General features: G+C 41.5%; 1 protein-coding gene across 1 annotated transcript in view; it reads left to right on the top strand.

Annotated features, from left to right (window-relative positions):
• The first annotated feature begins 1374 nt into the window (after nucleotides 1–1374).
• LOC137375658 (uncharacterized) overlaps nucleotides 1375–22570 on the top strand; it is a 66947-nt gene continuing 45751 nt past the window's right edge. Inside the window, exons 1-3 of the mRNA XM_068043046.1 lie at nucleotides 1375–1481; nucleotides 20138–20273; nucleotides 20587–20925. Coding sequence (XP_067899147.1) covers nucleotides 20213–20273; nucleotides 20587–20925 — 400 coding nt within the window. The 5' untranslated portion in view covers nucleotides 1375–1481; nucleotides 20138–20212. The remainder of the gene's footprint in view (nucleotides 1482–20137; nucleotides 20274–20586; nucleotides 20926–22570) is intronic.

The raw sequence follows: 22570 nt of genomic DNA on the forward strand, positions 1-22570 counted from the left end.
CATTGGTAAGTTTGGCATTTTATGTCCATCCCTAATTGCTCTTGAGAACCTGCTAGTGGGTCTTCTTAAAGCACTGCAGTGCATGAACAAAGAACAAAGAACAGTACAGCACAGGAACAGGTCATTCGGCCCTCCAAGCCTGCGCCGATCTTCATGCCTGCCTAAACTAAAACCTTCTGCACTTCCGGGGCCCATATCCCTCTATTCCCATCCTATTCATGTATTTGTCAAGATGCCTCTTAAACGTCGCGATCGTACCTGCTTCCACCACCTCTCCCGGCAACAAGTTCCAGGCACTCACCACCCTCTGTGTAAAGAACTTGCCTCGCACATCCCCTCTAAACTTTGTGCCTCGCACCTTAAACCTATGTCCTTGAGTAACTGACTCTTCCACCCTGGGGAAAAGCTTCTGACTATCCACTCTGTCCACGCCACTCATAACACTGTAAACCTCTATCATATCGCCCCTCCACCTCCGTTGCTCCAGTGAAAACAATCCGAGTTTATCCAACCTTCCTCATAGCTAATGCCCTCCAGACCAGGCAACATCCTGGTAAACCTCTTCTGTACCCACTCCAAGCCTCCTTCTGGTAGTGTGGCGACCAGAATTGCACACAATATTCTAAGTGTGGCCTAAGTAAGGTTCTGTAGAGCTGCAGCATGACTTGCCAATTTTTATACTCTATGCCCCGACCGATGAAGGCAAGCATGCCGTATGTCTTCTTGACTACCTTATCCACCTGCGTTGCCACTTTCAGTGACCTGTGGACCTGTATGCCCAGATCTCTTTGCCTGTCAATACTCCTCAGGGTTCTGCTATTTACTGTATACTTCCCACCTGTATTAGATCTTCCAAAATGCATTACCCCACATTTGTCCAGATTAAACTCCATCTGCCATTTCTCTACCCAAGTCTCCAACCGATCTATATCCTGCTGTATCCTCTGACAATCCTCATCACTATCCGCAACTCCAGCAACCTTTGTGTCGTCCGCAAACTTACTAATCAGACCAGTTACATTTTCCTCCAAATCATTTATATGATGGTGAAGGTACTCCCGCAATTCTGCTAGATAGGGAGTTCCTGGATTCGCTCAGCAATGTTGAGTGAACAGTGTTCTAGTCAAGATGTTCTGTGGCTTGAAAGGGAACTTTGAGGTTCTGGTAGTCCCGTGCACTTGCCTTTGTCCTTCTGGGTGGTGGAGATTGCAGGTTTGGATAGTGCTGCCAAAGAAGCCGTGTCGAGTTTCTGCAATGCATTCTGTAGATTGTACACACTACAGCCACGATGCACTGGGGGTGGAAGGTGTAAATGTTTCAGGTGGTGGATGGGCTGTTAAACAAGCCTATTGCTTTTCCTGGTTGGTGTTGTGCTTCTTGAGAGATGTTGCAGTTGCAATCATGCTTGGAAGTGGAGCATAGTCCATCATATTCATGACTTGTACCTTGGATGTCATTTAGAGGCTTTGCAAAGACAGGAGGTGAGCCAATTGCCGCAGAATACCCAGGTTCTGACTTGCACTTGTAAACACAGCATTTATATAGCTTTTACAGTGGTGTTTCTGATCAATAGTGCTGACCACCACCCCCCACCCCCATCCCCTCTCAAAACCAGGATGTTGATGGTGGATGATTCAGAGATGAATAGGCCATTGAAATCGTGTTATTGTATGGAAATAAATGAAGCAACAGGAAATAAGAAAGTGCAAATTGTTGCTAATTCATAACCAGTTATTTAAAATTCTTAAGCTTACTGATCAGTTTTATTTAATTGTGTGTCAATGAAATCTTTTGCAAGTTTACATTTTGTCCACTCTTCCTATCGTAGGTAATTACATTTCTCTTTTTATTCCTACTTCAATTACTTTATTTTCAGTTGGAAAGTGTAAGTGACTGGTGGATAAGAGGTGGATTATACATGGTCCATCGTATATTAGGATCAGTAACTTTTATTACATTTATCATAGGAAGAGGTGGAGACTTTACAGAAGACATTTATTGCACATTTTACTGTTCCAGGTTAGAATGAAGAAATATTTTACCAAACTATTGTTTCTTTATCCTCACAAACTGAAGTGTTAAACATACTGAAGAAATGAGCCTCAGTTTTATTTTAGGTATTTTTCTGGTGCTATATATATCTGTATATCTGTCTATATATTTCGTACATGGAAGAGACTGAATTGATTAAATCAGGCTCGAATTTTTCTGCAGCAAAATGTCAGCTGCTTTGTTGTTCAGTTTGTTTCTGTTTTGACTTCCGCCTGTTTTCGTACAAAGTAAGTGCCTAATTTCCACCAGTCACATTCATCTTGCTTTACTCTATCATTGAGTTTAATGAATTCACAGACGTACTATTCAGAAAGCAAGTGACTTTTATTTCCACATCACTTAAACAGGAGTCGGTAGAAATTCGTTTCCAGCGGTAGTGCAAAGTGAGTGATATCAGATCGCTGCCATTATACACAGTAACTGATATTAATCCCATAGACCGCTGTGAAGTTGAATATCTGGTGCTGCCTTAAATGGGCGGCCGATCCGATACTGCCCATTTTGTGCCACTGCCTTAGACAAATTTCTGTTCTAGAAATAAGTGCATTTTACAGATTCCAGCAGTGGAACAACTTAATAAAATGAAAATTATCATATTTTTTATTGCTCTTCAATTCCTTAACCCAAGCTATCTATTAAGCTCTCTACTTTTGCATGCAGCACATTTCTATCACTCAGTTCGATGTTATATTTCAATGTGTCGCACTCACTCTGTGGAGCACTTTCTGTATTCCATGGTACTTGGTATGAATTAATTAATTAATTTATCCATGGAATGTGAGTGTCTCTGGCAAGGCCAGCATTTAGAAGGTAGGGGTGAGCCACCATCTTGAACTGCAGCAGTCCATGTGGTGTAGGTATATCCACAGTGCTGTTGGGAAGGGCGTTCCAGCTTTTTGACCCAGTGACAATGAAGGAACGGTGATATAGTTCCAATTCAGGATGGTGTATGGCTTGGAGGGGAACCTGCAGGTGATGGTCTTCCTGTACATCTGCTGCCCTGATCAGTCAACATTTAAAATTGCATGTGGAACACAATGGTTTCAAAGGTAATCATAGAAACAGAGAATGGTTACAGCACAGAAGGAGCCATTCAGCCTGTCACGTCTGTGCCGGCTGTCTGCAAGAGCAGCTTGCCTAATGTCACAAAAGTTTTTCTTGTTGAAAGCTAGGAATTCTGTGTGTTTTTGAAAGCTAGGAAAAGGGATTTTCTGTGAACATTGAATGCTATGACTGTCTTCTGACTTGACAGTTGAAAAAAATTTTGTTTCATTTTGGGTTGAGTTCAGTTGCTGCTAGAGACCTGCCAGAAAGACAGCCCAGAAACTCTTTCTCTTGAAAATAATTCCTCTATCAAGTGAAATTCTAACTTTCTCATGAAGTTAAAAGAACTTTGAAGGTGTTGCAAATCAGGTGTATGGGAGCTAAGCCCTTGGTGATGTGTCTGCCTAGAGAGAAGAAGCCTTGTATTTCAGGTATGGCAGATTACTGTTGCCTCAAGTCTCTGAAGAATCTCTGCATTAAGCTGTGAATTTCTGCATCAAGCTGCCTCCTGTGTTTGAATAAGTCTTGAATAGACAGAAGTCTTGCATTCTTTAAAAAAGGGGCTTTTTGTGTGAGAACTGACACCTGTTGCTGCACCCTGATGGAAGGCAGTGCCTGCTGCAGACAAATTGCCTTGAACACCTACCCATCATAGACTGTTCATCAATCTCACCTGAAGAGACTTCAAGTGGCATCCTACTATTCGACTCTGGGACACCTCACCGATCCAGAACTATCTTATCAGACCGTGAGAACTAATTATTTTATTATTCCTAAGAAACAGTTGTCATTCAAAACATCCTTTTAACACTGGTTAACCAATTTTTGAATGTATATGTGTGTGCATGAGGGTTAGGAAGAATAAGGGGACGAGGTAGGAAGCAGACGTAAAAAAATGCGACACGTGTGCACGGGCACCACATCACGGAGCCACCGCAATTTCAAATGTGGGGGCTCATTTGCATGGCCGCGGCACCCATTTCCCTCCCCCCCCCCCCCCCCCGCCACGATGATGTGAAGATGTGAAGGGGGCGAGCAAGCTGTTGCTGGCAATGGCATCCAGCACCAATGCACAGGTTCTGGCACCATTTTTCAAGGGCTCACAGCCCTCAATGGATATTTAACATTTAAAGGGCCAGGCAAGTTAGTTTTGTACTCCCCCAATGGCATTTCAAAACATTCTTGCCCTTCCCCCCCACCCCTGAAATTCCTATATTGAACATTTGACCATTCCTCCTCCCAGATTTTGACACTTTTGTCCTTTACCCCTTCCCATCACCCCCCACCCCCGACCAATCTGCTGCATTGTCACCCTGCCCCCACTCCTGCAGAGAGAAAAACCTCCTCTTCTCCCCCACCCCACCCCCCACAGCTGTCGTGCCACATTTCCCTGAACGAGGATTCGAAGGTGCGGCATTATTAGCCGCCTGAATGAAGATCGGTGCGGCGGTTCAGGAGGCTATGGGGCCCTCATTAAATCGGGTATGTAAATTAATTTACATATTGAAATGGGGGTCCCGTCACCATGCGGCTGGGCTACTGCCATGAGGCCTGGCCACCACCGAGCTCGATACAGGGCCTCCACTGTACCGATCTTCATTGCCCCCCACCGCAGTTCCTGACGGAGGAGGGGCATTAAAATCTAGCCTAAGGAGTTATAAACTCTTTCCATATACATCGATTTATCCCATTATTGTTTAAGGTTTTGTTTATTAATAAGTAGTTAATTTTGGTCTTGATTCTAGAAACCTGGTTTGGTGTGCTTTATTCTGGAGGATGCATAGAGTGTTTAATTTGGCTATTTTCCGGTAGGTGGGAAACTATATTAATATAATATGACCTGTGGAGTAGTGGGATTGAATTAACAGTGCGTTACACCTGCCTTGGTTGTAACACTACTCCGACTCCCCCGCCTTTCTCCCATAACCCTGAAAATTGTTTCTCTTCAGATAATTATCCGGTTCACTTTTGAAGGCCTCAGTTGAATCTGCCTCCACCACACTCTCAGGCAGTGCACTCCAGATCCTAACCACTCGCTGCGTAAAAATGTTATTCCTCCTATCGCTGTTGCTTCTTTCGCCAATCACCTTAAATTGGTGTCCTCTGGTTCTGGATCCTTCCACCAATGGGAACAGTTTCTCCCTACCTACTGTATCCAGACCTCTCATGATTTTGAACACCTCTATCCAATCTCCTCTTAATCTTCTCTTCTCCGAGAAGAACAGCCCCAGCTTCTCCAACCTATCCACGTAACTGAAGTTCCCCATCCCTGGAACCAATCTGTAAATCTTTTCTGCACTGTCTCTAATGCCTTAACGTCTTTATTAAAGTGTGGTGCCCAGAACTGGACACAATACTCCAGCTGAGGCCGAACCAGTGTTTTACACAGGTTTATCATAACTTCCTTGTTTTTGTACTCTATGTCACTATGTATAAAGCCCAACCACTTTCTCAGCCTGCCCTACCACCTTCAATGGATTTGTGCCCATATATCCCCATATCTCTCTGCTCCTGCATCCTCTTTAGAATTGTATCCTTTAAGTTTTATTGCTTCTCCTCGTTCTTCCTAGCAAAATTAATCACTTCTCACTTTTCTGCATTAAATTTCATCTACCACTTGTTCGCCCATTCCACCATCATATCTATGTCCTCTTGAAGTTTATCTCTAACCTCCTCATAGTTCACTATACTTCCATGTTTGTGTCATCCGCAAATTTTGAAATTGTGCCCTGTACACCCAAGTCTACGTCAATAATAGATATCAAGAAAATCAGCGGTCCTAACACTAACCCCTGGGGAACCCCATTATATCACTTCCTCCAGCCTAAAAAACAACTGTCATCACTCTTCTCTGTTTCCTGTCACTCTGCCAATTTCGTGTCCATGCTGCTACTCTCCCTTTAATTCCTCAGGCTCTAACTTTGCTGTCGAGCATGTTATGTGGAACTTTATCAAATGCCTTTTGGAAGTCTATGTACACGACATCAACTGCATCATCCTCATCAACTCTCACTGTTACCTCATCAAAAAACTCACGCAAGTTAGTTAAACATGACTTGCCCTTAATAAATCCATGCTGGCTTTCCTTAACAAATCCACATTTGTCCTAGTAACTATTAATTTTGTCCCAAATTACCGTTCCTAAAAGTTTTCCCTCCACTGAGGTTAAACTGATTGCCTTGTAGTTGCTGGGCTTGTCCTTACACCCTTTTTTGATCAAGGGTGTCACATTTGCAATTTTTCTGTCCTCTGGCACCACACCTCGTTAATGAGGATGGGAAGATTATGACCAGAGCCTCCGCAATTTCCACTCTTATTTCCCTAAGCATCTTTGGATGCATTTCATTCGGTCCTGTTGACTTATCAACTTTAAGTACAGCCAGCCTATCTAATACCTCCTCTTTATCTATTTTTAGTCCATCCAGTGTCTCAACTACCTCCTCTTTCACTATGACTTGGGCAGCATCTTCTTCCTTGGTAAAGACAGATGCAAAGTACTCATTTAGTACCTCAGGCATGCCGCTTGCTTCCATGTGTAAATTCCCTTTAAGGTTAGTAATTGACCCCACTCCTCTTTTCACCACACTTTTACTATTTATGTGCCTATAGAAGACTTTTAATTTCCCTTTTATGTTAGCCATGAGTCTTTCCTCATGCATTCCCTCTGCTGTTCTTATTTCTTTTTTCACTTCTGCTCTGAACCTTCTATATTAAGCCTGGTTCTCAATTGTATTATCCACCTGATATCTGTCATATGCAGTCTTTTTCTGCTTCATCTTTCTATTTATTTCGTCCCCCAGGGAGCTCTAGATCTGTTGCCCTACCTTTCCCCTTCGTTGGAATGTACCTTAACTTTACCCAAACTATCTCCTCTTTAAAAGCAGCCCATTGTTCAGTCTTCCTTTCAGAGTTTTTGCAGATGCTATGTTAAAAATACAGCTAAATTATAAAGAATAAATTGAATGTTACATGCAATATCTCAGAAATATAATAACCAACAATGATTATTCAATTGTAAAATATATTGCTTAAGCTTGAGTTTTACTATCTTCATTTGGGTCAAAATTGATCTCTTAACAGCCACCAACATTTAATGAGTTCACTCAATGATGCATCTACTGTTCCTATTATCATTGGTTACCTGTGTGAGTTCCATCTTATGCTGCTGTTTTACAGCACCTCGCTATTAAATACTCCAGATCAAATTCCTGCATGCTCAATATTATGCATCATGTGTATATATTTGGTAATGCTGCAGATCCTTTACAGAAGAAACAAATGGTGTAAACTGGTCAGCACAGATAGTTAAATACTGGGAATATTGTCTATTGGAGTCTATTGGAGTCAGGCTCATATCCACGGGTGGAAATGATTGATAGTATTGATGCATATTTTATGGTGTGCAGTGGGGTCACTTTGCTATTTCCTTATGTTACACTGGAGTTGATATAATGTATATACTACATCCCAAAGAGGTAGCTATGGAGATGGTGGATGCACTGGTAATCATCTTCCAATTTTCTATAGATTCTGGAATGGTTCCTGCAGATTGGAAGGGAGCAAATGTCACCCCACTGTTTAAGAAGGGAGGGAGAGAGAAAACAAGGAACTACAGACTTGTTAGCCTTATATCAGTAGTAAGGAAAATGCTAGAATCTATTCTAAAGGATGTGATAAATGGACACTTGGATAATAATGATCTGATTGGGCATAGTCAACATGGATTTATAAAAGGGAAATCATGTTTGATGAGCCTGTTGGAGTGTTTTGAGGATGTTACTAACACAATTGATAAAGGGGAGTCGGTGGACATAGTATACTTGGATTTTCAGAAGAATTTTGATAAAGTCCCCCACAGGAGGTTGGTTAGCAAAATTAAAGCACATGGGATAGGAGGTAATATACTGGTATGGATTAAGGATTGGTTAACAGGCAGAAAACAGAGAAAAGGAATAAACAGGTCATTCTCGCATTGGCAGGCTGTGACTAGTGGGGTACTGCAAGGATCGGTACCTGGGCCCCAGCTGTTCACAATATGTATCAATGATTTGGATGTGGGGACCAAATGTAGTATTTCCAAGTTCGCGGATGACACAAAACTAGGTGGGAATGTGCGTTGTGAGGAAGATGCAAAGCAGCTTCAAGGGGATTTGGACAGGCTAAGTGAGCAAGAACATGGCAGATGGAATATGATGTGGAAAAATATGAGGTTATCCACTTTAGTAGGAGGAATATATGTGCAGAGTATTTCTTAAATGGTAAGAGATTAGAAAGTGTAGATGTACAAAGGGACCTGGATGTTCTCATCAATAAGTCACTGAAAGCTAACATGCATGTGCAACAAACAATTAGGAAGGCGAATAGTATGCTCGCCTTTATCACGAGAATTTGAGTATAGAAGTAGTGAAATCTTGCTTCAATTGTATAGAACCTTGGTTAGACCGCATCTGGAGTACTGTGTGCAGTTTTGGTCCCCTTACCTGAGGAAGAATATTATTGCCATAAAGGGCGTGCAACGAATGTTCACCAGACTTGTTCCCGAGATGGTGGGACTGTCCTATGAAGAGAGTTTGGGGAAACTGGGCCTTATTCTCTAGAGTTTCGAAGAATGAGAGGTGATCTCATTGAAACATACAAAATACTTAAAGGGAACCCTTCTAAACGATGCTCAGCTTAATGAGAAGGTTCAGTTTGTTGCATACGAACATAAGAATTTGGAGCAGTTGTAGGCCATTCAGCCCTGCGAGCCCACTCCGCCATTCAATGAGATCATGGCATGGCTGATCTTCTACCTCAAAGCCACTTTCCTAAGTTATTTCCATATCCCTTGATATTTTTAATACGTAGAAATCTATCGATCTCAGTCTTGAATGTAATCAACGACTGAGCCTCCACAGCCTTCTGGAGCAGGGAATTCCAAAGATTCACCACCCTCTGAAGAAATTCCTCCTCATCTCAGTCCTAAATGGCCCACCCCTATTCTGAGACTGTGTCCCTTGGTTTTGGACTGCCCAGCCAAGGGAAACATCCTTCCTGCATCAACCCTGTTGAACCCTGTAAGAATTTTGTATGTTTGAATGAGATCACCTCATATTCTTCTAAACTCCAGAGAATAAAGGCCTAGTCTATTTAATCTTTCCTCATAGGACAGTCACTCCATCCCAGGAATTAGTTTGGTGAACCTTTGTTGCACTCCCTCTATGGCAAGTATATCTTTCCTTTAGTAAGGAGACCAAAACTGCACACAATACTTCAGCTGTAATCTGACCAAGGTTCTACATAATTGCAGCAAGACTCCTATACTGAAGCCCTCTTGTAATGAAGGCCAACATACCATTTGCCTGATTAATTGCTTGCTGTCCCTGCATGTTAGATTTCAGTGTCTTATGAACAAGGACACACAAGTCCTTTGAATTTCAACACTTCCCAACCTTTCACCATTTAAGAAATACTCTGTATTTCTGTTTTTTCTACCAAAGTGGATAACTTCACATTTCTCCACATTGTGTTCCATCTGCCTAATTTTTGCCCACTCGCTTAGCCTCTCCAAATCCCCTTGAAGCGTCTTTGTATCCTCCTCACAACTCACACTTCCACCTAGTTTTGCGTTGTTTGCAAACTTGGAAACATTGTATTTAATCCCTGAATCCAAAACATTGATATAAATGTGAATAGTTGGGGCCCAAGCACTGATCCTTATGAGTCACAACCTGCCAACCTGAAAATGACCCATTTATTCCTACCCTCTATTTTCTGTCCGTTAACCAGTTCTCAATCCATGCCAGCATATTCCCCCCAATCCCACGTGTTCTAATTTTGTTTATTAACCTCTTTTATGGGACCTTATCAAAAGCTTTTTTAAAATCTAAATATACCACATCCTCTGGTTCCCCCTTATCTATTCTGCTAGTTACATCCTCAAAAACTCTTAGCAGGTTTGTTAAACATGATTTCCCTTTCATACATCTATGTTGACTCTGCCCAAACCTACCATTATTTTCTAAGTGTCCTGTTATCCCATCTTTTCTTATATGTTCCGTTATGACCAGGTGAGAAAGAGGTCTAGGGGTTCCCACTCAGCCTTTGCCTGATTTAACCGTAACAGAGTTTAATTTTTAAAAACACTGTGTTTTTAGCCCCCGCTCAGTGAATCCTTGTTCACTACTCTCCAATTGTAAGGCAAAGGAATCAACCAGACAGATTTTCTTAGATTTAAACAAGAAAGGTAAAAGTTTATTAACCTTAAACTCTAATTGGGTTAACGACAATGAACACGACCACGCTAGCATGCATACGTGATAAACACACATGCAGATAGAGACCCCAGAAAATTAGAAAGAATAAAGGGGAAAAGTTTGAGGCAATAGCTGGGATTTATTTACAGTCCTTTCAATTTGATGTAGAGTCTTTGATTGTTGGGAAATCTTGCCATTTCATTGGTTGTTAAGCGCACATCTAATTTCTTGATTTATACTGTGATTTACATTACCACTGCTATTTGGTGGCCTATAAACAACTCCCACCAATGTTTTCTGCCCCTTGCTGTTTCTTAGTTCCACCCAAACTGATTCTACATCTTAATCTTTAGAACTAAGATAATCTCTCACAACAGTACAAATGCCTTCTTTAATTAACAGAGCTACCCCACCACCTTTTCCCAGCTTCCTGTCCTTCCTGAATGCCACATACCCTTGGATATTCAGGTTCCAGCTTTGGTTTCCTTGTAGCCATGTCTCTGTAATGGCTATCAGGTCATACATATGAATTTCTATTTGAGCTGACAATTCATCTGTTTTATTGCGAATGCTGCAGGTATTCAGATACAGAGCACTTAATTCAGTTTTTTTTTACTGTTTTTGTAAACTCTGGACCTATCTGCTGGCAGTCACTGAAGTTTTCAATCACTGTCCCTTCCTGCCATATTCTGATTATCATTACCTATATTGCCACCTTGATCTATTGCCTTGTCATTTACCTTTAATTTACTCACTCTTCGCCTACAAGATCCCTTCATGCCTCTAGTTAGTTTAAAGCCCTCTTTACTTCCCTAGTTATATGACACCAGAACACTGGTCCCAGCAAAATTGAGGTGATGCCCGTCCCAATGGTACAGCCCCCACTTTACCCAGTACTGGTGCCAGTGCCCCACAAACTAGAACCCACATCTCCTGCACCAAACTTTGAGCCACACATTCATCTGTCTAATCTTATTTACCCTATGCCAATTTTCATGTGGCTCAGGTAATAATCGAGAGATTATTACCTTTAAGGTTATGCTTTTTAATTTAGTGCCTAGCTCCTCTTACTCCCTATTGCAGAACATCTTTCCTGGTCCTATCTATGTCGTTGGTACCTATGTGGACCATGACCACTGGATGCTCCACCTCCCACTGCAAGTTCCTCTCCAGCCCTGAGCTGATGTCCCAAACCCTGGCACTGGATAGGTAACACAACCTTCTGGACTCTCGCTTTCAGCGGCAGAGTACAATGTCTATCCCCCTGACTATATTGTTCCCCACTACCACTACATTCCTTTTAACTCCCCCAGTTGAATGACTTCCTGTACCATGATGCCATTGTCAGTCTGCTCATCCACACTACAGCCCTTGCTCTTGTCCATACAAGTTGCCAGAACTTCAAACTTGTTGCTCAATTGCAAGGGCTGAGGCTCCTTCACTCCCACCTTCTCGATCACCTTACCTGCCTGACTCGCAGTCACTCTCTCCTGTCCCTGACCACTGGCCAAATCAGGTGACTCTCCTAAGGGGTATGATTACCTTCTGGAACAAAGTGTCCAGGTAACTTTCCCCCTCCCTGATGCATCACAATGTCTGTAGCTCAGCCTCCAGCTCATCTACAAGTTCCTCAAGCCGCAGACGCTTACTATAGATGTGGTTGCCATGGATTGTAGTGGCATCCAGGAGCTCACTCATGCTGCAGCCACAACACATACCTGTCCTGCCATCTTTATTGTGTTAGTTAAATTAAATTTATTTTTCTTAATCAATTTATAGTTCCATTCTTCTCCGAATTCCCTCAGTCACCAAGCCCCCATCTTCACACTCTATGCAGTCAAGCAGCACTCAGAGATCCCTGAATTTAGACTCTCTATAAAACAATGATGAGTCAGCTCTGCTAGAGTTCTGTTAGAGCCCTGCTATGGCTCAGAAACCAGTTTAAACTAGCTACCTAATTAACTAGTCACCGCAGCTCTCAGAGAGCTTGTCTATCCCTTTTTAACATTGGAAGAAACTTAACTTGCCTCTTAACTTAAACAGTAATCTTTAGTTAATTGCTAAATGTAAACAAAACTAGACTTTAGAGAGAGATTAACACAAGATCCCATCACTCACCAAACTCCTGTCTTCACACTCTGTGCACTCGAGCAACACTTAGTGCAGACACCGAATGCCAAGAATGTTACCTGACTGATAGAGTTAATCACTTAGTTTGAATCTCAACGTATCACAATCCACAAAGCTTACAAGAAAGTAATGGATGTACTGTTCTGGACTGAAGCACAGTCAATAGAACAACACACTGATGACACTACATTAAATATCTGTGCTCAATAGGTGTTTTCTTGCATGGAAAAGAAGCTAAACAATATTACTGATTCAGGGAAGAGTCAAGCAGTGAAGAAAAAGTGGCTCAGTGGTTTCGCCAACTTTCTGCATCGTTCCTGAAAGCTGTGTGTATCTTTGACCCTGCATAAATGTATTTATTGATGGTGGACTTAAACTCATATCACGCGATTCCTGGCTTTGACAAGAACTGTTTGCTAGAGATTCCTGCTTATAAAAGCATTGAAAAAGAAGAAGATTGTATTTTGTCTGTGCTGTAGTTTTGGAACTTTGTGGAATGCAGAATTGCCCACCTTGCAAGGCTAGCACTGCACTGTCTGACAATTCCAACTAACTCTGTGGACTTGGAGACAGCTGTGTCTAAACAGAGACAGGTGTTCACAACACAGGGACAGGGAATGAAGAACGAGACAGTTACAGGTTGCTCCATGCTTACATTCAACCATTGACTTCAGTGAGCAAAGAATGAGAATGTTTTATAGTCAGCTTTTACAATACTTTTTGATTATACAATAAATGCCATTTGAAACCAGAAACGTCCTTTTTTTCTGTTTTTAATAGATCATTTTCATGGTTTGTTGGGACATTTTAAAATTTACAACGTAAGCATGTGAAATTGTGAAATTCATGATTCTCAAAATGCTGTGACCATGAAATTTGTAAGATTTGACTGTGAATTTGGTAGAGCCCGAACTATAACTGAGGCTCTTGTGACTTCCTCATTGCTGCTGTGGTCAGTTGGAAGATTCATGAAACAAACTCTGTAGGCTGCAGCAGGGGTGAGGGCTGCTTGATTCGCTAATGGATTTGCACAATGTTCTTCACTCAGCAATGGAGTAGAGTCATAGAATCATTTATGGCATAGCAGGAGGCTATTTGGCCCATCAAGTCCATGCCAGCTCTTCATGGAGTAATCCAGTCAATCCCACTTCCCTGCTCTATCCCCATAGCCCTGAAAGTTTATTTCCTCCAAATGCTCACCCAATTTCCTTTTGAAATCATTGATTGTCTCCCTTTCCACCACCATCATGGGCAGTGAGTTTCAGGTCATTGCCACTTGTTGCGTAAAAAAGTTCTTCCTCACATTCCCCCTCATCTCTTGCCCAAGATCATCAATTTGTGCCCTAGTCCTTGTACCATCAGTTAATGGGAACAATTTTTCCTTGCCTAACTTATTTAAGCCTGTCATAATCTTGTACACCTCTATCAAATTCCCCTCAATCTGCTTTGCTCCAGGGAGAACAACCCCAGCTTTTCCAACCAAACCTTGTAAATAAAACCCTCATCCATGGAACCATTCTGGTAAATCTCTTCTGGACCCTCTCAAGGGCCCTCACTGTTAATTGTGTATCAATTGTTTAATTATATGCAGATGGAGGGTGTTAGCTGGGGTCTTACTTGAGCACTTGAAAGTAAGCACTCTTACTGAGACTGGTGCAGGGTTTGAGTGAGAAGTGACATGTTTGTAATCCTTTTATTCTGTACAATAAATGAGAAACTGAGAAAGGGGAGGCTTTACAGGATTAATCTCCACTTGGAGAGGCAGGGATTAATCAGGAATAGTCAGCATGGCTTTATCGGGGAAGATCCTGCCTAACTAACTTGATTGAACTTTTCGAGGAGGTGACTAGATGTGTAGATGAGGGCAAGGCAGTTGATGTAGTCTACATGGACTTCAGTAAGGCTTTAGATAAGGTCCCGCATGGGAGATTGGTTAAGAAGGTAAGAGCCCATGGGATCCAGGGCAATTTGGAAAATTGGACCCAAAATTGACTTAGTGGCAGGAGGCAGAGGGTGATGGTGAAGGGTTGTTTTTGGGAGTGGAAGTGGTGTACCACAGGGATCGGTGCTAGGACCCTTGCTGTTTGTAGTGTGCGTTAATGATTTGGACATGAATATAGGAGGTATGATCATTAAGTTCGCAGATGACATGAAAATTGGTGGTGTCGTAAATAGTGAGGAGGAAAGCCTTAGATTACGAGACGATATAGATGGGCTAGTAAGATGGGCGGAGCAGGGGCAAATGGAATTTAATCCTGAGAAGTGTGAGGTGATGCATTTTGGGAGGACTAACAAGGTAAGGGAATATACAATGGATGGTAGGACCCTAGGAACTACAGAAGGTCAGAGGGACCTTGGTGTACTTGTCAATAGATCACTGAAGGCAGCAGCACAGGTATATAAGGTGGTTAGGAAGGCATATGGGATACTTGCCTTTATTAGCTGAGGCATAGAATATAAGAGCAGGGAGGTTATGATGGAGCTGTATAAAATGCTAGTTGTGTACAGTTCTGGGCACCACACTATCGGAAGGATGTGATTGCACTGGAGAGGGTGCAGAGGAGATTCACCAGGATGTTGCCTGGGCTGGAGCATTTCAGCTATGAAGAGAGACTGGATAGGCTAGAGTTGTTTTCCTTCGAGCGGAGAAGGCTGAGAGGGGACCTGATTGAGGTATACAAAATTATGAGGGGCATTGATAGGATAAATAGGAAGAAACTTTTTCCCTTAGCAGAGAGATCAATAACCAGGGCCATAGATTTAAGGCAAGGTGCAGGAGGTTTAGAGGGGATTTGAGGAAAAATATTTTCACCCAGAAGGTGGTTGGAATCTGGAACACACTGCCTGTGAAGGTGGTGGAGGCAGGAACCCTCCCAACATTTAAGAAGTATTTAGATGAGCACTTGAAATGCCATAGATACAAGGCTATGGGCTAAGTGCTAGAAAATGGGAGTAGAATAGATAGGTGCTTGATGGCTGGCACAGACACGATGGGCCAAAGGGCCTGTTTCTGTGCTGTATAACCCTATGACTCTATGACATTCTGGGGTGGCACAAATAATGGAGGACTCAATGTTTACAGTATTTTGAAATGGTCCAGATACTGGATGCAAGCATAAGTACAATGGAAAAGTTAAAGACAGTCGGAATGAGGATGAAAGCACCTTTAGTAGTTCTGACTATTTTACTGGAAGACAGAATTGGAACAGCAATGATAGGCAAACTATTCCCAGGATTGCCCAACGAACAGTTCATAGATGCTTCAGGTGTGACTCAAAGTATCATTATGCAATGAACTGCCCAAAGCAGAGAGGTACAATCCTCAAAATAACACATGACACAGAGAATTCTGTGGCAAAGGAGAAAGATACTGATGAATCTGAATGAATTGTACTAGTCACGAGGAGTTTTAGTCCTGTGATGAATGTGTTAGTTGTGGATTTATTTAACTGTGTCTGTATTAGATAGTGCTTGCACATCACTGTATCTGGAACAGATTTTTTACAATGTTATCTGAATTCACTCAGTCATGTGGATTGACGCAAGGTTAAGGAGTATAAAAGTACTACCCAGCTTTAGGTTTGGAGATGTCAACACATTGAAGTCACTAAAGAGAGTAGTAATTCCATGTAAAATATCTGGAATAAGCTACTTTATCTGTACTGCTATAGTCTCCAGTGAGATACCTTTACTGTTGAGTAAGCCTTCAATGAAAAAGGCACAAATGAAACTTGATATGGGGCATGATAAGGCATTTGCTTTTGGAAAGTCAGTGAATTTGCAGTTTTCCCAGTCAGGGCATTATTGTAACCCCTTAACAAAACATGATGTTTCTAGTCAGAGTGTTAAAGAAGTATTAATGGCATCAGGTGATAAGGATCAGAGGGATAAAAAGCAAATTGTCTTAACGTTACGCAGCCAAATTGCTCACCCTTCTTGTCAAAGATTAAAACCTTGGTAAAGGATGCAGGTGTGATTGATGAAGAGCATACGAGGATAATAGAAGATATTAGTGAAATGTGTGATATCTGTAAAAAGTTTCAGAGGACACCGTCACGGCCTATTGTAAGTCTTCCTTTGAAATGTGACTTTAAGGAAGTAGTAGCCATGATTTAAAGGTATTGGACAAAGATAAGAATATTTTCATTCAACATTTTATAGACCTAGCAACTAGATTTAGTTTTTCTACAAAAATAAATAGCAAAGAAAAAAGGATGATTATAGATAAAATCATGAAAAAATGGATAGAGACTGGACTTGGGGCACCAGCTAAGTTTCTGACTGATAATGGAGAGGAATTTGCCAATGATGAGTTCAGAGACATGTGTGAAAACATGAACATTATGGTTATGAATACTGCAGCTGAAAGTCCTTTCAGCAATGTGTTTTTTGAAAGGAATCAAGCAGTGTTTGATGAAATGCTGCATAAAATCTGAGCTGACCAGCCAAACTGCAAGTTGATAACTGCCCTGGCAAAGGCGGTTCATGCAAAGAATTTGCTTCAGATGGTTGGGGAATATAATCCCTATCAATTGCTCTATGGGTGGAATCCCAAATTGCCTTCTGTACTGTGCGACAGTCCCCCTGCTCTAGAAGGTATGACAATTAGTTCCAGTTTTTTCTGCACATTTGAATGCTTTACCTGCAGGGAGACGGACTTTCATCAAGACTGTGGTCTCTGAGAAAATTCGGAGAGCTCTGAGGCATCGTATAAGGATATCTGAGGTGGAACTTAATTCAGGAGATTTGATGTATTATAAAAGAGAGGGTCATAGGGAATGGAAGGGCCCCGGTAAGGTAATTGGTTAGGCAGTAGTTATCAAACATGGAAATCAAACTGTCAAGTTCATTCCCCATAATTAATTGGGGTTGATTACAAAATCTCAGAATCTGACCAGTGGCGGAGAGAAATGAGACACCTTGTACCTCAAATGATTATGTGTTTTGTGATGACGGTCCTGAGTAACAGAATGAGGTAGATCAAGGGTTGGATAATAATGTGTGCGATAATAACTTTCAAATAAGAGCTATCGCATCCAAAGGACAATTAGCTCGAGTAAGTGCTCGGGTAACATATATTCCAGAGGGGTCTAATAAATGGAGGGATGCAACAATTGTGGGACGTGCAGGAAAATCTATTGGCAAGTTTAAACATTGTTTGAATGTTCAAGAGGATAGTCAAGAAGCAAGGTCCATGGACTGGCAGAACGGGTTGACAGAGTGAAGAGTAAGAAATTGCAGTGTAAGTTCTAATAGTGGGTCTGGAAGTGACTCTTGTGTCAGGAAACGATCCCGTTCTGGAGGGATGAGGGAGATCTAATAGCATCACAGTGCTAATAGAGGCTATAGTTTGAACAAATTCCACAATGAAACAAAGACTGGAGAACAGTCCCAGAATAGAACTAGAAGCAGAAGTCCACATAACGGTGAAGTTTTTGTGACTGCCAATAAACTTGAGGATAAACTAATAAGAGAAGCAAAACATAAGGAATTAAAGAGCTGGAAAGAGTTTGATGTTTATTCAGAGGTGCCAGATAAGGGACAGTCTGCCTTGTTGCATAGATGGATCTGTACTGTAAAAGTCCTTCCTGATTGTACTTTAAGGCTAAAATGAGGCTAATTGCATATGTTCTTATGTTTGCATGTTCATATGTAATTGTGAGGGGTTTTGAAGAGGGACTGGGTGATATTAATGTTAGAGTGGACAGCTGGAAAAGTAATCTTGAAAATCTTTTTTAGCTTTATTGGCCACATACTCATGGGAGTGTAGATCCATTGACATAAAAGACGCATTTCTGCAGGGTGATACTTTTCAGAGAGCAGTGTTTCTGAAATCATCCAAAGAGGCAGCAGATGCAGAAGGAAAACGATGGAATCTGAACAAATGCATCTGTGGCCTTCATGATGTTTCCAGGGTGTGGTATTTCTCGGTGTGATCTGTTTTGTTGAGAATTGGTTGTGTTCAACTAAAAGCCGATCCTGCCATATTTTATTGATATCATAAAGGGACACATTCAGGCACATGATGCACATTGATGAGTTCTTACAGGGTGGTACTGTAGATTTTGAGAAATATGTTATTAATAAGATTAGGGCAGAATTTAAGATTGGGAGTCAGTCTTGTGGGGCCTTTAAATATATTGTTTGAGATATTAAGCAGACTAAGTCTCGAATAACTTTAAATCAACAATCCTATTTAGAGAGTGTTACTCCCATCCTGGTTAATTGTGCTAGGTCATCACAGAACGAGAATGATATATCTAAAGCAGAGACTGAGCAATTGCAAAGCTTGATTGGTCAATTCACTTAGTTGTGCACTCAGACTGGACCTGATGCTAGTTTTGATGAGCTGGATCTAAACACGATGATGAAACACCTGAAAGTTGAGAATGTTTTAAGGGCAAATAAAATATTTTAAAAATTAAATCTGAAGAAATGTGTACTGAAGTTCCCAACCTTCGGTGACCCAAAGAACATGAAGCTAGTCATTTTTAGTGATGCTTCACATGCTAATCTTCCTGATGGGTATTCAAGTGCAGCTGGTTTCACAATATTTCTGATGGGTGAAAATGGGAAATGTTCTCTTTTAGCATAGGAAGCTAAGAAAATAAAAAGGGCTGTTAAAAGCACTTTAGCTGTGGAAACACTGAGGTCTTGTGGAGGCAGTGGATATAAAGGTCTATTTGTCAAATATTTTAGGTGAAATTTGGTATAAGGGACATACTGAAGATAGCATACCCATTGAAAGTTATGTGGATAATCATTCTTTGTGGAACAATGTACACTCTATAAAAAGTGTGAGTGAGAAAAGACTACTTATTGACCTTGCTGGATTGAAACAAATGCTGGAGAGAAAGGAAATCACCAAACTTAAACAGGTAGATGCAAGTCATCAGCTATCCGATTGTTTCACAAAAAGAAATTCTAGTACAAAGAAATTGTTGGGCTGCTAGAGGAGGAACATCAAGCAATCTTTCTACCTAATTTGGAATTTATTTTGATTTATTTTGAAATGTTATTTGAGCATGTTAATACTTTGTACATAATATGAAATGTATTTTGAAATGTTATTTGAGCATATTAATCTGTTTTATTATATTTATTATATTTTGTTATATATTGCCGATCAATTGTTTAACTACATGCAGGTGGAGGGTGTTAATTGGGGTCTTACTTGAGCACTTAAAAACAGACACTTACTGAGACTGGTGCAGGGTTTGAGTGAGGAGTTACATGTTTGTAATTCTATTACTCTGTACAATAAATGTGAAACTAAGTAAATATAGGCTTCTTCCACAAGCTTTCTAGAATAAAGTGTGGTGGCCAAAACTAGACACAATTCTCTGGTTGTGGCCTAACCAGGGATTTATAAAGGTTCAGCATAAATTCCCTGCAGACAGACAGAACCCGAAGAGAAAATACTGAAACAGCATGACATATTTGCAATCAAAGATGAGTCAAACAAGATATCAGAACTGGTCAAGATAGTCTTCAGCCATTTCTATACAATAAAATGTTACAGATTTTGTGTCGAGGAATAGTTAGGAAACTTAGACTAAGACCCTCGACTTGAGAGTTTATGTCAGTGCAATTTTAAGAAAAAAATTCTGATGTGGTGAACTGAATAAGGAAGTAAAATAACAGATTTTGTCTTGTGGGTTTACTGACTGTTGCAGATTTTTGGGCCGTTTGAAACACAGCTGTTGCACACAAAGACAGCAAAAAGCCAAGAGTCAGGGTGCCTGTGCACAATGTTGAGAGGGCTGATGATATTTTTCATTGTTCTGCTACACGGGTCTGTTTGCACACAAGGTAAGCATGCAATAATTTTAGAACAAAGATGTAGATGAGTTGGGGCAGCTCACTTCAGTTGCTCTTTCTCGTTTTGTACATTTTCTCAAAGGAATCACATTCTACATTTTAATTGAAACCTATCATATCATTGAATGATTTTGCTGTTGAATTAAAACTTAAAGGCACAGAAAATAAATTCCTGTCTTCTTGGAAACAATGTTGAAATATTTCATTAATCTTTCATTAGTTTGTGTCTATAATTAGTATTTTTAATAAATGTTCTGTTTTGTGAATAAATTGTAAGCCCCTGAAATATTTCTCTTTCTTGCAGAAGACCTCATAGAGATTTACTTTCCAGTGGGAGAGAAGCACATTGTCCTTAATGGATCAGATATTCCTGTTCAAGGCACCATTTTATGGGAATGGACCCCACACTGCGGGCAACCCAACACAAAGACTTTGGTGAAAATGACGGCAGAAGGTCAAGGCTGGAGAGCAGAGTGGGGCAGCAAAGATACGGAAAGAGAAGAATCCAAATGGCACCAGATAAATGACTCTCTTGATATTAAAATTACAAATGCTGCATTTGAAGCATCAGGATTGTTTACCTGCAGACAGACAGAACCTGAGGAGAAAATACTGAAACAATATGACGTATTTGCGATCAAAGGTGAGTTGACCGGGATATGAGAACTGGATAAGGCTGTCTTCAGCCATTTCCATACAGTAATAAATGTTCCATATTTTGTGTAGAGGAAACCTACTGACTATGATTGTGAATACTCATTCAAATTACTGCACTAAAATCTGCCTTATGATAATTGAGTTTCCTATTACTCTACACAAAATATGTAACATTTTAATTTTTTTAACCACTCCTGTCATTCCCTGCTGCCAGCTATTCCTTGCAGATGTCCAGTACCACTAACATTGACATTCTTTGTGTTCGCAATCACTAATGGGGTTTGTAGACTCTCTACTTCTGTATTCGTTGGGCAGGACTTTATGCTGCCCTTGGAGATGGGGGTCCGGTAGGGGAAAACAAACAAACTGGCAAGGGGTGCCATTCCTGACATTGTTTAGGCCCCCTGCTATTTTGTCTGGGAGGGGGAAGGCCCAGGACGGCCTTTGCACCCCAGGCCAACACTTAAGGGTCTCTTACCACCTCCATTCTAATTTTGTGGAGGATGGAGGGGCACACCACTACATGGAGATGCTGCCAGGTGAGACCTAGCAGCCTCCTAGTGGGGATGCAGTGGGATTCCCTCCTTTGGTGGCAATCCATAGCCCCTGGAGGGCCGCTCCCCCACCCTCACCCCCACCCCCACCCCTGGCAGTGATGGCTGCCTCCCCACCCTGGAAGAACCTCCTCCAACGCTCATCAATCCCTCCCACCTCCCCCAACCCCGCTGTCATTGGATCCGGCCTGACCGGCTCCGGTGACCCCGACCCCACTCACCTGTCCCAGGGTCGCCTCCTTCTTCAATCTCCTACAGTGGCCACTGCTGAGCTGCCATCTGTCTAATTGGCTTCTTGAATGTTGTTGAAGCTGCACTCATCCAGGCAAGTGGAGAGTATTCCATCACACCCCTGACTTGTGCCTTGTAGAAGGTGGATAGGCATTGGGGAGTCAGGAGGTGAGTTACTCGCTGCAGAATTCCCAGCCTCTGACCTGCTCTTGTGGCCACAGTATTTATATAGCTAGTCCAGTTCAGTTCCTGGTCAATGGTATGCCCCAGGAAGTTGAATACAATTCTGCTGCTGCTGATTGCCCAGAGCACCTCATGGATGTCCAGTTATGAGCTGCTAGATCTGTTCTGAATCCAACCCATTTAGCACGGTGGCAGTGCCACACAACACAATGGAGGATATGCTCAGTGCGAAGACAGGAGCTTGGGACTCTGAATTACTAATCTAATGACATTATCACTGCTATTATTTTGGAGAAAACACATCACCATTCCAGTATTCAGCCCACATTCCATTTTGAGTGAATTCATGACAATGTAATAGTTTCAAATGCCAGTTTGATTTGTGCTACAACATATAACAGTCCTGTGAGTCATTAAAGATTTCTTAACTATCAGCCACAAATGTCAACCCGCAGCATTATACACAGGCAAGTGCTGGTGTCCAAGATTGGAAAGGTTGTGTCACAGATTATAATGTTCCTTCACTTATCGTGCCACAATTCTTAAAGGTTAAAGTACTGTGATTATGGCAGGTATGTTATGATGAGCAATACAGTGGCAGTCTTACCATGTCATTCTTCTTCAAGCCAGAGGACTCTTTCTTCGTTTGCTTTCTTGACCAAT

Source organism: Heterodontus francisci, chromosome 12, assembly GCF_036365525.1.
Source record: "Heterodontus francisci isolate sHetFra1 chromosome 12, sHetFra1.hap1, whole genome shotgun sequence".
Lineage (NCBI taxonomy): Eukaryota > Metazoa > Chordata > Chondrichthyes > Heterodontiformes > Heterodontidae > Heterodontus > Heterodontus francisci.